The sequence below is a fragment of the Pseudochaenichthys georgianus genome, chromosome 17, assembly GCF_902827115.2.
Source record: "Pseudochaenichthys georgianus chromosome 17, fPseGeo1.2, whole genome shotgun sequence".
Taxonomy (NCBI): Eukaryota; Metazoa; Chordata; class Actinopteri; order Perciformes; family Channichthyidae; genus Pseudochaenichthys; species Pseudochaenichthys georgianus.
Window position 1 is genome coordinate 41,687,978 of NC_047519.1, and position 13,666 is coordinate 41,701,643.

The window sequence follows — 13,666 nt, forward strand, 5'->3', positions numbered from 1 at the left end:
GTAAGGAAGTTGTATTAAAGTATCCGTATTCTTTAAGAACACCTTAGAAATCTCAATCATTGCAAACTTTGTTAACCCTTGTGTTATGTTCACATTTCACACCCTTTGGTAATGTTCGGGTCAAATTGACCCCGGACATATTTCAGGGTTTAAAAAAAATACAGAACTAAATTCAACATGCACAATTCCTTATATATATTCAACATGCACAATTCCTTATATATATTGTCTTTAACTCATTCCCCAACAATACATGAAATATATAATTAGTTTTTGAAAATACTCTTTGCTAGATCAAATTTAACAATGGAAGTGTCCATCGTTTTTTGTGATAAAAATGTAATTTATGTTAAAAAAAAATACACTGTAATAAAAACTAAGTTTACATTTTGCTCATGCTTTTCTAGGACTAATGTAAATGAAACATTTTTTCATTAATGTTTATTATTTTTAATCTGTCATATAATAATCAAAGCCCTGAAGGAAATAAAGAAATTTAGCAGCAATTGGAACACAAGAACCACACAGCCAAAAGTATTTGGCTGTGAAATATAGAGGGAATGAAACATCCATATTAATTACATAGAACAGATATAAACACAAAGCAAATAAAAACAATTAACAGTGACCCGAACCTCTTATGAAGGACATAAATGTGGGTGGGCATGTTTTCATATGTGGAAAAAAAAATAAAAAAATTCCACATGTCCTTCACAATAAATGAGCCCGGCCATTGACTTTCAGGTTGAACGAAAATATCCTTATATATTTTTGTATTCATTGAATATGGAAATCGGGTCAATTTGACCCGAACACCACACATGGGTTAACACACTCTGAAAAATGATGTATAAGAATCAGGCGGAAAGTATTCAATCTTTCGACTTGAAGATCACGTTATAAATAAATAAATTACAGAAAATGGTAAATGTAGCTAAGGAAACCAACCAAGACCAACCACTGATACATAATTAGATAAGACATTAGATAGCACTCCTACCTTAGGAAGCACAGCTTTTACCCGTAAGAAAGACACTGTTTACGAGGAAGAGCTGTACAGCAAATACTTGCTGACAAATATAATTAGTGCGAATGCTGTTTACAGCATTTTTTTGAAGGACATCTCATTTCTCTAAATGCACACCGAGGATCGAGAGTCGAGGAGGCTCTCTGGAGGAGCTCTAACCGAGGATACACTGATGGTTCCTCCACGGCTCCTCCGCGGATGCATTTCCGGGAACGGTGGAGCCGTGACACAAGGCCGGACTTATCTCAGCCAATGACAGCTCTGCATGCATCCCCTTGATATTATTTTAGGAACTGCTTTCATCGCGTCGCAATGTTTCCAGAGAGAACAGCTGTGAGGTCCGTGCAGAAAGCAGAGCAGTGTGTAGAATGTATATCACTCAGTATAACAGGCCTACTCTCTTTATTTGCTTTAGTTTAGTAGATATCTACAAACAAAGAGTCGATATTTTTCTAAGACCATTTAGTGTGCTTCACATAATAAAATACACAACGGCTGTAGCCTGATTATATGCTTTAGGAGCTGTGTGTGTGTGTGTGTGTGTGTGTGTGTGTGTGTGTGTGTGTGTGTGTGTGTGTGTGTGTGTGTGTGTGTGTGTGTGTGTGTGTGTGTGTGTGTGTGTGTGTGTGTGTGTGTGTGTGTGTGTGTGTGTGTGTGTGTGTGTGTGTGTGTGTGTGTGTGTGTGTGTGTGTGTGTGTGTGTGTGTGTGTGTAGTGTGTGTGGGGTACAGTGTGTAGATGCGGCAGACAGACGGGTCTCAGTTGGTTTGGTGTTCTTACTTTTAATACTTGTAAATACAACTTTTGGCCCGTAATTTCAATTCCCCATTTCAGCGACCAGAGAGAGGAGGGGGGGGGGGGATATATCCAGTCTCTGATTGTGTTACGTTATTATGAGAGTGCTCTCATACTTTAAATTGCATATATTTATATAAATATATTTGTGTGTGTGTGTCCGCATCTGTAGCCTGTTATTGTCTCATTATACCACACTCTCAATGAATTCAAAGTAAATATGTGGGGGAACAATGTTCAGCTGATCCAGCAGAGATTATAAAATACAGCGCTATGACAAAACACTCGACAGCTGATGCAGCTGTTGTCACGTAATAATGAACGGACGTCGCTTTAATATGACTGCTCAGAGGAGAGGAGTTCTCATTTCTTTAAACGTCTGCTGCTTCCTCTCCTCTCTCCTCGGTTCCCCTCCTTGGTCCTCCGCTCGCATCTCCTGTGGGTCTAAAGAAGCTTCTCAATTCTTAAATGTCCCCTCCTCGGCTCCCCTCCTCAAGACTTAGTCCCGCCCACAGGAGATGCGATTGGTGAAATGATTCTCTTCACTTATTAAACCCCTTAACTTTGTATTACCGGTATCAATGATTCAAGGGAGGCTTTAAGTGTCAGCAAGAAACGCCATTTGGATTGTTGTTACAGCACATTAGAGTTTGTGGTGGCAGAGGGACACCATTTAATAATAAATGTGTTCATTTGTCTCCTCTAAAGATTTGCTAAGATGAAGATTACCACTTAGCATTTTCTCTCAGGGTTGCAGTAAAATAACCACAATATTTCCTCCGTATTGTGAAATGTATTTATTTTCATTTTGGAAAAACAAACACCAGTGAGGTGGTATAAACACGTATAGTGAAGAATGAACAATATTCAATCATGGTTTATCTTGCTTTACAAAACATTATGTATAAATAGCATTTAAGTTATTTAGATTTCTGGTAGAGTAGTTATAGAGTATAACAGGATGAGCTCTTTGGATGGGTTGGGTGGCTCTTAAAAGAGCCTTTGTGTTGTTGTATGTAGCAGCGGAGTTTACTTGGAGCTGGTGTACTTGGTCACGGCCTTGGTGCCCTCAGACACGGCGTGTTTAGCCAGCTCTCCGGGCAGTAGCAGGCGGACAGCGGTCTGGATCTCCCTGGAGGTGATGGTGCGGCGCTTGTTGTAGTGAGCCAGCCGAGAGGCCTCACCGGCGATGCGCTCAAAGATGTCGCTCACGAAGCAGTTCATGATGCCCATGGCCTTGGAGGAGATGCCGGTGTCGGGGTGGACCTGCTTCATCACCTTGTAGACGTAGATGGCGTAGCTCTCCTTCCTGGACTTTCTCCTCTTCTTTCCAGTCTTGCTGACGCTCTTTGCGACGGCTTTCTTTGAGCCCTTCTTGGCCGCCTTGACCGGGGGTGCATCAGCAGGCATGATGAGAGAGTGAGGTGCCACAGAGTTGAGTGACTTGTTTGTCACAGAGCGGTCTGTTTATATTCACATGATGCAAATTTGACTGTGCTGTTGCTCGCACGGGATTGGTTGTATTCAGGAGGGAGAATGCGCTTAACGAGTTTTAGAATCAAAACAGATTGGATGACAACATGTAAAATGAACCCCCCCCCCATTGATTATGTATTTGTATTATTGGGGTTTTATAATGTGTTGTACATGAATAAATCAACAAATCGGTTGGGATCAATGTCCTTTTAACTCTTTCATATGTTTTTAACTATGTATAACGTGAACAGAGAAACACATTTTTCATGACCAACGTTGCAATTTAAATAAAAAAGTGAGGTGAAAGTGATGCTTGTCACCCTCTAGTCCACATGAATCCCAATATGTATGATTTTAAGATCCTAAAATAAATACAGATGTATTCATTATAAGCGAGTTAGTCCTTAATATCCCGTTGTATTTCACCATTAAAACATATTTCAAAAGTTTAAGAAACCCCACAAAGCTAGAAGTAGAAGTTTTTAGAGCAGTTGTGGTTGTGGCTGTAGTTGTGGAGACTTTATCCTCAACGAACATATCATTGATTTGTTCATCTTGGATGTCGAATAAACAACAATGTGAAAGTCTACATTTGTAATATCCAGTATCTTAGCAAGTTTCGGAGATGGAATTTTAAGTTTGCTATAATGTTCATCGAAAGGAAATAGACTCTTTGAGTAATTTGGGTGGCTCTTAAAAGAGCCGTTGTTGTTCCAGGTATGTCAGGGTGTAATGTTTAACCTCCGAAGCCGTACAGAGTGCGGCCCTGCCTCTTCAGGGCATACACCACATCCATGGCGGTCACGGTCTTTCTCTTGGCGTGCTCGGTGTAGGTGACGGCATCACGGATAACATTCTCCAGGAACACCTTCAGCACCCCACGGGTCTCCTCGTAGATCAGACCGGAGATACGCTTCACTCCGCCACGGCGAGCCAGACGGCGGATAGCGGGCTTGGTGATGCCCTGGATGTTATCACGGAGAACTTTGCGGTGACGCTTGGCGCCTCCTTTGCCGAGTCCCTTTCCTCCTTTTCCTCTTCCACTCATTTTCAGATATTGTTATGTCAGCTCGTTCAGAACGAAAGAGTAGAATAAAAATGACCGGCAGTATTTATACATTCACTGCGGACCTAAGAGAAGACGGAGAGCGGGAACGCTGCTGGGCGGGGCCAACGCTGCAGCCTCCACATTATCTTTCAAAAAATGTTCTCTTCCTTCTAATATTGTTTATAATATAAATCAAACGTTTAGTATAAAGCCTGACTGAATTATATAATTCAGTCAAGCTTTATACTAAACGTTTGATGATTAAACGTGTGTTAATATGTAATAAAACCCTCACATGCTGAATAACATTTATAATTGAAAAAATACCCTTTCTGAGATTAACATTACAGACTGGCAGGTGTCACTACGGATGGATGTCCGAATTTGACAGGGAAAAATATTGGGCTTTTGAAAACTCAACGCAGAGCAGAAATTGGTGTTTATACATTGTATTATTCATCAGCAAGCGTTGTGCAAGTCAGTGCTAAAACTTAGCCATGTGGTTGATGTTGTTACTACAACAGTTAATTTCATCAGAGCATTAAATCACAGGCAGTTTGTTTCACTATTGGAGGAGCAAGAGAGCGAACATGGTGATGTCAGGTACCACACAGCTGTCAGATGGCTCAGCCTGGGCAAAGTGCTAAAAAGGTTTTGGGTTCTGAAATCAGAGATAAAAGAGTTTTGTGAGATGAAAGGTAAAACCATCCCAGAGCTGTCTGATAAGGACTGGATGGCAGATTTAACATTTGCTGTTGATGTGACTGCAATGATGAATGCACTGAACACACAACTGCAGAGCAAGGGCCTTTTTGCTCATGAAATGCATAGCCATGTGAAAGCCTTCATGACAACGTTGCAATTAATTTCAAGGCAACCAGGCAGCAACAATCTCGAACACATGAAAACCCTGAAAGAATTCAAACCATCAGCTGATCACCGGCACAGGTACTCATCCATGTTAGGAGCACTGCATGATGAATTTTCAAGGCGTTTTCAAGATTTCAAAAAGCTTGAAGATGAAATGCAGCTGGTTTCCTCTCCCTTTACCTGAATGTTGAGAGTGCACCCACTGATGTTCAGCTTGAACTCATTGACCTGCAGTCTGATTCACTACTGAAAGAGTACTTTAAGTCAGCATCACTGCTAGAGTTCTACTCTGCTCTCAATGTCAATGAGGAGAACTTTCCAAACATGAGGAGACATGCTCAGAAGATGTTGGTTCTCTTTGGATCCACCTACACATGTGAACAGACATTCTCAGTCATGAAGTTTACCAAATCCAGGTACAGATCCTCTCTCACTGATGAACATCTGTCAGCTGTGCTTCACATCTCCACCTCAGACATTCAACCTTACTTTGATGGACTTGTTAAAGCTCAACAGAGACTGGATTTCTCACACTGAATGAAAAAAAAGAACTGAAGAACACTAAAATGTGGGAATATAACAAGTGAAATGGGACACTTGACACTTTTTTTTTTTTTGCACAGTTCTGAAAACATTACATGTTTAATATAGGCATGTAAAGTCAAAAAGGCTACAAAACTGGGACACTTTTCTTTACACAGTTACACAGTTCAGTGACATGTCTTGTTTATTTTGGCTACAAAGATGATGTGATGTCTTTAGAAAGCTAAGAAAATCCTTGTTTCAATAGTATATGAAACTCAAAATGCCCTTTGTTATTAATGTGACTGAAAATGAGTCAAATGTTTCACATTTTGTTTATCATTTTGGAAATTATATTTGAATAAATTATATTTTTGAAAGCTAACCTCACCTTTTCATTGCCAAATAATAACATACACTCTTACCAGCGGTCAAAACAATGCCATTTACTGCTTTTTATATAGAAATAAAATGTATATTATGCATAATTGAGTTTGGCATTTTGGCCCGGCCCTCCAAAATATTTTCAGTTGCTCATTTGGCCCCCTGGGAAAAATAATTGCCCACCCCTGGTTTAGATAGAAACAATTGAGAAGGGTCAAACTCCTTTTCTGAGAGTATGATTACGATTCAAAAAGTATTTATTCATCCAGTTTATACTTCTGACAGAAGATTAAAACAAAACATATTCATGATTTGTGTCACTTATGAGATTGAAAGATAAGTCAATGTCATTGATCATATAGAGACATGCCTCTAAAGGAAATGTTTGGAATAGGTGATCAGATGCAGTGGGTGGCAGAGCCTTTGTGTTCTATCTATATGTTGTTGGTACTCTACTTAACTCTTGTTAAATAGACCCTTTTTGTGTATGTACACAATGATGATGTAGAACGTATGCGCGCGCATAGTGGCAAAAGAAGGATGGCAGAGATAAACAGCTTGTCAAGCTACGCAAGGGGATTATCAACTAAAGATCGTGAATGTTACATTAACAAGTTGACTTTGACAAATGGTGTCCGACTTCCAGATCCGTGTTCTATTGATGAGTGGGTTGAAGACGTTAGCAAGTGGCCAAATATACAGTGGCCAGATATATATACCTATTTAATTGAGAAACCGAGCGTGTACACCAGAGAGAAATTACGAGCCTATAAATCACTGGATGCTTACGAATACGTTGTCTGTGGTCATGTACAGAACGTCAAATACCATGACATAGACTCAGAGTTGTGTATTTTGAGATCAGAAATTCTCCCTAGTCAAAGACAAGGACACAAGACAACGATGTATGAGGCTTGGGTTATAATCAACCAACGAGAAAACTACGTCCTCACAGCGAATTGCACCTGTATGGCGGGGTAAGTAGCCTATTATTTGGTGTTGTGGGCTTGTAGGTAACAGTTCAGGGGTGTGTTACTGTCCTTTCAGCTGGCTATTACTCTCCTTTCCATATCAAAAATCGTATGCTTTCATCATAACCAGGGTTCGAAACTAACATTTTCATGAACAACAACACAGTGACAACAGGGTTCAAAATGTCAGCAGCCAATATCATTCAGTTACATTCAAAACCTGATTAAGCTTAGGATACTTACTCACATGTCTAGTAAGTTAGACTCGGCAGCTGAAGCAACTTGTTTGGTGTCTCGAACTTCACGTTTGTTGACACTGTCATTGTCTTGCGCGGCCGACGTGCTGGGACGGTCGGTGTTCCCGACTGCATACGTTGAGAAATCGAATATTGTGGGAACAGATCCTGGCTTCAAATCCAATGTTTTGTATTGAACCAGGCATCCAGACTGGACTTTGAGCAGCTTCTCATCCTTTAGTGGCAGCCTATGGAAATGTACTTCTTCCTTCTTCGTATAAAATCCATTTGTGCAGCCTGGGGCAATACAATAAACTCCTGACGACGACCGTTTTCTTGTAATGTAAACTACTGGTGCATTGCACGCCATGTTGTTTGTTATTGAGCTTTGGCCCAGGAAGCCGTACCCAATCAGTGACATCACTGGAAAAGTCCCGGAGCAATGGAAGCGCCCATGGTCATTAGGCACGTATTTCAAAAAGTAAATTCGCGTATCTCGATCGTTTACATTGGAAATAGACTAGATAAATACATTTCCTAATGGTAATATTGTCTCATGGAAAGCAGTTTGAAAAGTGTTTCCATTTCCCTTTAATATAGAAAAGTGAAAAATTAGCATGTGCTGCAACCAATGCAAACAAGTTCACAATTCAGGGGTTCTCACACATTTTTACCAATGCATTTTCAAAACTTTTCCATGACAGAAGAGAAGATACATTATTGATCCCAGGGGGAGATTTTTCCTCTGCATTTGACCCATCCAGGGGCCAGTGTACACGTCACACACAGACATACATAGCCATTGGAGCAGTGGGCCTGGCAGGAGCACACACACACTAGGAGCAACTCTTTCAGTGAGGGTGGGAACCCTGACAATCAATCAGTTAATTGTAAGATGAAATATTCATAAATATATTCATACCAGGACAATGATCCATGCTGCATTCTTGTTCTGGAGTTTCAGAATGAACACGTTGATTTGCTGCATTGTCAGCTCTCCTCCTTTTCCTATGGTACCTACAGTAACAGCAGAAATGTATAGTTAGACTAATCCATATCTCAAAACAGCAGCTGTAGGCACCAAAGCTTATGCAAGAGAGGAAAACAAAACATAAAACGACTGAGAGGAGGGCAACTCTAATCTTACCTGTCCATCTTTGCATTTGGGTTCTGGCTTTGTTTTGTGTACATGAACACAGATGGCACAAAATCAGGACTACTAGAGTCCAATGATGCCTCGCCTGCAAAAATAAAACACAAACACGTTTGTTTAGCCTAGCAAGCTACTAGGCAAATCTAACGCCAGCTTATCAAACTTTAGCTGCATTTGATTATTATTCTACATCATACAGACAATCACTAATGTAAACAAGGCTTTCCCGTAAAATGAAAGAGTAGGCTAGATAACCTCATTACCTGATATAAAGTGGGCGCTGCAGACGCGAGCATTTTTGATTATGTCCTCATTCCAGTCCACACGTTTAATCGCCTGCAGCCACAGACGCCGCCGGTTGCTCTGGAATGGTCGTGGTCCTCTCGGAATCCTATAAAACTTTAGTCCGCCGGTGGAATAGCGATTCGTACAACCGTATACGCAACAACCAGACATGTTGATGCTGGGTACAGTTTGTAAATGCTTGCTAACCAGTTGCTACCTCGTCTTTGTCGTTTAGAACTGCTGGAAAACAACACCACTTCCGTTGCCCACATGCGCGCGCAACTTTTTGATGACGTCGGCTGTAAAAGGGTCTATACCATCCATCCATCCATCTTCTCCCGCTCATCCGTGGTCGGGTCGCGGGGGTAGCAGTTCCAGCAGAGAGCCCCAAACTTTCTTTTCCCTGGCGACATCAACCAGCTCTGACTGGGGGATCCCAAGGCGCTCCCAGGCCAGCGAAGAGATATAATCCCTCCACCTGGTCCTAGGTCTACCCCTTGGTCTCTTCCCAGCTGGACGTGCCTGGAACACCTCCCTAGGGAGGCGCCCAGGTGGCATCCTAACTAGGTGCCCGAACCACCTCAACTGGCTCCTTTCGACGCGAAGGAGGAGCGGCTCAACTCCGAGTCCCTCCCTGATGACCGAACTTCTCACCTTATCCCTAAGGGAGACACCAGCCACCCGGCGGAGGAAACCCATCTCGGCCGCTTGTATCCGAGATCTCGTTATTTTGGTCATGACACATCCTTCATGACCATAGGTGAGGGTAGGAACAAAAATGGCCCGGTAGACAGAGAGCTTTGCCTTCTGGCTCAGCTCCCTTTTCGTCACAACGGTGCGGTAAAGCGACTGCAGTACCGCTCCCGCTGCTCCGATTCTCCGGCCCATCTCACGCTCCATTGTTCCCTCACTTGAGAACAAGACCCCGAGATACTTGAACTCCTTCACTTGGGGTAAGGACTCTTACCTCTTTGCTATTTAGTCCCAACAATGACCTTCAGAGTCAAAACATTATTTAAATAAAGCTAACTTAACCCGTGTGCAATCAAATGTCTGATTATATCTGTATGTATACACTTGTTGTATAAGGCCCAAATCTCCCACACCACTTAACAAGTGGCAATACTTAGCCATAAAACGACACTATGAAGACTAAAGAGCTCTGCAAAAAGTTCAGGGACAAAGTTGTGGATAAGTATACATACGGTTGGGTTATACAAAAACCTCACAAACTTTGTACATCCCACGAAGCACGATTAAATCCATTATTTCTGCGGCCACACGAGGACGAAAACGGCTAAACGCATAGGATTAACGCAAACGGAATCGCAAAAAAGCTTCCGTCCACAGGCAATAGTTATCCGGATAGTGTCTGTCCACACGAGACCGCTCCGTTTAGCTCCAACCGCTGGAGAAGCTGCAGTACATATGCAGGAGCCTGTACGTGGCGCTGTAACTTCCTCCACAAAAGCAGCGAAGAAGCATGGTTGTCATGGTTGCCCTTCTGTTTATTCTCCGCGGTGGGGGCCGAGGGAACCGGGCAGAGTTTTTCGCCAGTCAACGTGTATTAAAGTTTAAATCTTCCGGACAAAATTATAAAAGTGCCGGTCAAAAGTCTTGTTTGTTATTTATTGAGCTTTAAAACAAATGAATAACGACTCTATATAATATAATAATAAAATACACGGAGCCTCTCTTTTTCCTCCCTCTCTTCGGACAGCGTCAGTGTCTGTCTCATGCAGCAGCTGATCCAGTAATGAGTGACCCGGCCGACAGTAAAAATAAACATATTTATAACTAGCTTAGGTAGTTTGAGAGGTAATTAAAATAGCTAAGGGTGATGATCTAACTTGAAGTGTGTGTTTTGCTGCAGCGGGAGGAGCTGCAGGTGAGCAGAGCTGTGTGTCTCCGTCCTGTCAGATTAGACTTCACTCGCGTTTAGGTCCATATCGAGAGAAAGATAAATAATCTGAATTCAGTATGCAGTTTACTTTGACGCCGGGGTGAGCAGCAGAGGTGGGGAGAGGCGGGGCTATTGCCTCATCAGAAAATGATCGTATAGGGCAGGGGTCTTCAACTAAAATTCAACGAGGTCCAGTTAGAGAAAATCTCCCCATGCAAAGGTCCGGAACATCAAAATGTCTAACTTGCTTTATGAATTAGTGTGATATATATATTGAAGTGACCTGTAGCTTTATCAACGTCTGCATGTAATCAACAACTGACTGCCAATCAAATAAAGAAAGTACAATTCAAAAACAACAATATGTATTGTCTATTAACATTGAACTAAACAGATATACAGTAAATACTTTGGATATGTGTAATGTTCCTCTCGGGCTGCATTTACAAATAAAATAGAGAAAATAAATAAAATAGCTTTTGAAAATGTGTGCATCTTAAAAGTGCTTAATTTTAGATAAATAAAATAAAGTGTAGCAGTAGCTTGAGTTTCCCTTTTTCTTTGTTAACCGTTTCACATCATGACTTAACAGTTTCAGACGATTATAGAACAATATAAGTCTTTACACATCATAACAATTGAACAGTTTTAAAGTTTCTCTTTCTTTCCCTCTTATATTGCAGCCCCTCACTCACTTTGTTTAAATTCAGTGTGAGAATTGAGCTCGAGCTTGTCCTGTGGGAGTTTGTAAATCTGGGCTGAAATGGTGTCAGGGCCATTCTCATACACATGCAGGTGCTCATTGGTTACAGTGATGCAAACACAGGTATGGTGAAAAAAGAGAGAATTATTCAGAGCAGAAAAAAACTGCGTAATATACCATCTGACAAAGGCCTGTGCTATAATGCTTCAATTAACTGTTCTCTATCATATACTCAGATCAATAGGAGACAGAGGTGTTAAGTTATAAATCAAGGGTTTTTATGATTATTTACAGCAGGGGTGGGGAACCTTTTTCCTTTAAATTTTTACAACATCCTCCGAGGGTCGTACAAATTATTGAACTCAACCTCTGCTTAAAAAAACAAAAATCACAGCCCATTCATTTGGCCTTTCTTTCATGCTGTGCAAAGAAAAAGCAACCTCTGAAACCAGATATCTCCCCATGACTCACGCATGCATGCATGCATGTGCACGGTGTGGCATGACCACCAAAACAGAAATATATGGACACAAGATGTGTGCAAATGTATTTAGTATCCTATCCATGTGAACATGATTTAAGTGAGGGGGGGGGCCTAACCTCCTCTAGGGGGGTCCGGGGTAGGGCTGTGGCGATACACTAATCTCACGATACGATACGATATACGATATTCAGCCAACTATACGATATATATCACGATATTCAGCCAACGATACGATACGATTCGATATAATTCGATACACTTATATCATTTTCTGAAAGATTTTAAAGGGACAGTGGGATTTTGGTGACATCTTGTGAGTGTTCCATTGACTTGGATTGAATTAATTCAACTGAAAACTGAAAGCATCAATTATACAATATATGGCTCTGACAGAGAGTCTCCAGCTTGCAAATACTGGACAAAATGAATCAAAAGATGTGGTGAGAAAATTAGTTTCATTTATTGGAACAGTGCAAACTGTAGCTTACAAGCCTTTGAAACGTAAGTACATAAAGTGCAGTATCACAATGGACAATGGAGAATTAAAAGGTGCAGCAGGTGGCGGAACACGGGGGATTTGAATGGGACTTGTTAGAAATTAAAATCAATGTTTTGATGGCATAAAGTACCATAAACATACCTTCAGTTGAAATGCTGTTTTATACTGAAAAACCAGAAGTTGTTGTGCACAACCAGTTGTTGAGCTTTTATTCTGAAAATCCTTCATCTCCGGTTAGCATTTAGCATGTGGCTAATATACAATTTCCTATAGAGGTGAATTTAGTAGCGATATGACACGGAGTGTTGCACACCGAAACCTACTGATTTCAACACTACAACTATAGACGTCGAGATATTATTATTGCTGAATATTAAATGAAGGTACAGTTTATTTGAATACGTTTGTTTACAGACATGGGTAGCATGAGACAACATTCGGAACTACCGGAAATGATACCAGCCGTGAGGTATTTTTGGAGTATTGATTACAGCGTTTAAAATGTATTAAATGAAAAGTCATGAAAGAGATAAGGAGGAGAAAAGGCGTGTTTAGTTATATATTTAATGTGCGATGTCTGAATCCTCTGTAATGCGCAACAACGAACATTGGAGACCCGGCCCACAGGGAGGATTCAGCAGAGGATATTTAACAGCTGGAAAGGTGGAGCTCGCTCTCTTCCCTTCGCTCACGAGAGCCAGAACACAGCTGTTTTTCTGACTGAACCATCTTCTGCTTGTAACATTACCGCGCTTTTTATTAATTAAAGTATACATTTGAACATTCTCAGAGACTCAATTTGTCTCCTTTTTAAAGCTTCTCTCCTGGACGCGAGTATAACGAACACAGTTATCAGACTGAATGTATCGATACCCGCGGCTGAAATATCGATACTTTCTCGGAAAACTAAATATCGATATATATCGCAAGATCGATTAAATTGCACAGCCCTAGTCCGGGGGCATGCTGCCCTGGGAAGATTTATTTTTAAATATTGAAGTTGAAAGCATCAATCTGGTACACTTTGAGAGCAACATTAAGAGATCTATGGATACATCTCTCAACATCCATATGAAACAGAACTGTAAGCATATTTTTCTATCTGGATATTTTTACAAATCACTCCCCTTTTAAACTATATTCTTGTTATTTTTAACAACTTTGTTGTTACTGTCATATAGTATTTTATACCTGTTTTTAATTTAGTCTCATTAAGAACTATAATTATCATATCAAGGTGTGCCTTAACCTCACTGAGCTGAGGTTATTTGAGCCTCTCAGGAGAGAGCTCTCTTCCACCTGGTTGTAGAA

The 13,666-nt window shown here is 41.0% G+C and overlaps 2 protein-coding genes and 1 long non-coding RNA gene across 3 annotated transcripts; all 3 read right to left on the minus strand.

The window, feature by feature from the left end:
* Nucleotides 1-2,727: 2,727 nt before the first annotated feature.
* LOC117461932 (histone H2B 1.2-like) lies at nucleotides 2,728-3,279 on the minus strand. Its single transcript, XM_034103927.2, has one exon. It carries the CDS (start codon nucleotides 3,229-3,231, stop codon nucleotides 2,851-2,853), a length of 381 nt encoding a protein of 126 aa, XP_033959818.1. The 5' UTR covers nucleotides 3,232-3,279; the 3' UTR covers nucleotides 2,728-2,850.
* Nucleotides 3,280-4,033: 754 nt separating this feature from the next.
* Nucleotides 4,034-4,358, minus strand: LOC117461942 (histone H4). The gene has a single exon (XM_034103937.1). It carries the CDS (start codon nucleotides 4,343-4,345, stop codon nucleotides 4,034-4,036), a length of 312 nt encoding a protein of 103 aa, XP_033959828.1. The 5' UTR covers nucleotides 4,346-4,358.
* A 3,945-nt stretch (nucleotides 4,359-8,303) lies between these two features.
* On the minus strand, nucleotides 8,304-8,994 carry LOC117462658 (uncharacterized). Its single transcript, XR_011644784.1, has 3 exons — nucleotides 8,745-8,994; nucleotides 8,476-8,569; nucleotides 8,304-8,345 (listed from the first exon to the last, which is right to left on the minus strand). It is a non-coding gene; the product is annotated as an uncharacterized lncRNA (long non-coding RNA).
* Between the last annotated feature and the right edge of the window lie 4,672 nt (nucleotides 8,995-13,666).

Excerpts from the sequence above, each read along its gene's own strand:
- LOC117461932 (XM_034103927.2), bottom strand. The coding sequence starts at position 3,231 with ATGCCTGCTGATGCACCCCCGGTCAAGGCGGCCAAGAAGGGCTCAAAG.
- LOC117461942 (XM_034103937.1), bottom strand. The coding sequence starts at position 4,345 with ATGAGTGGAAGAGGAAAAGGAGGAAAGGGACTCGGCAAAGGAGGCGCC.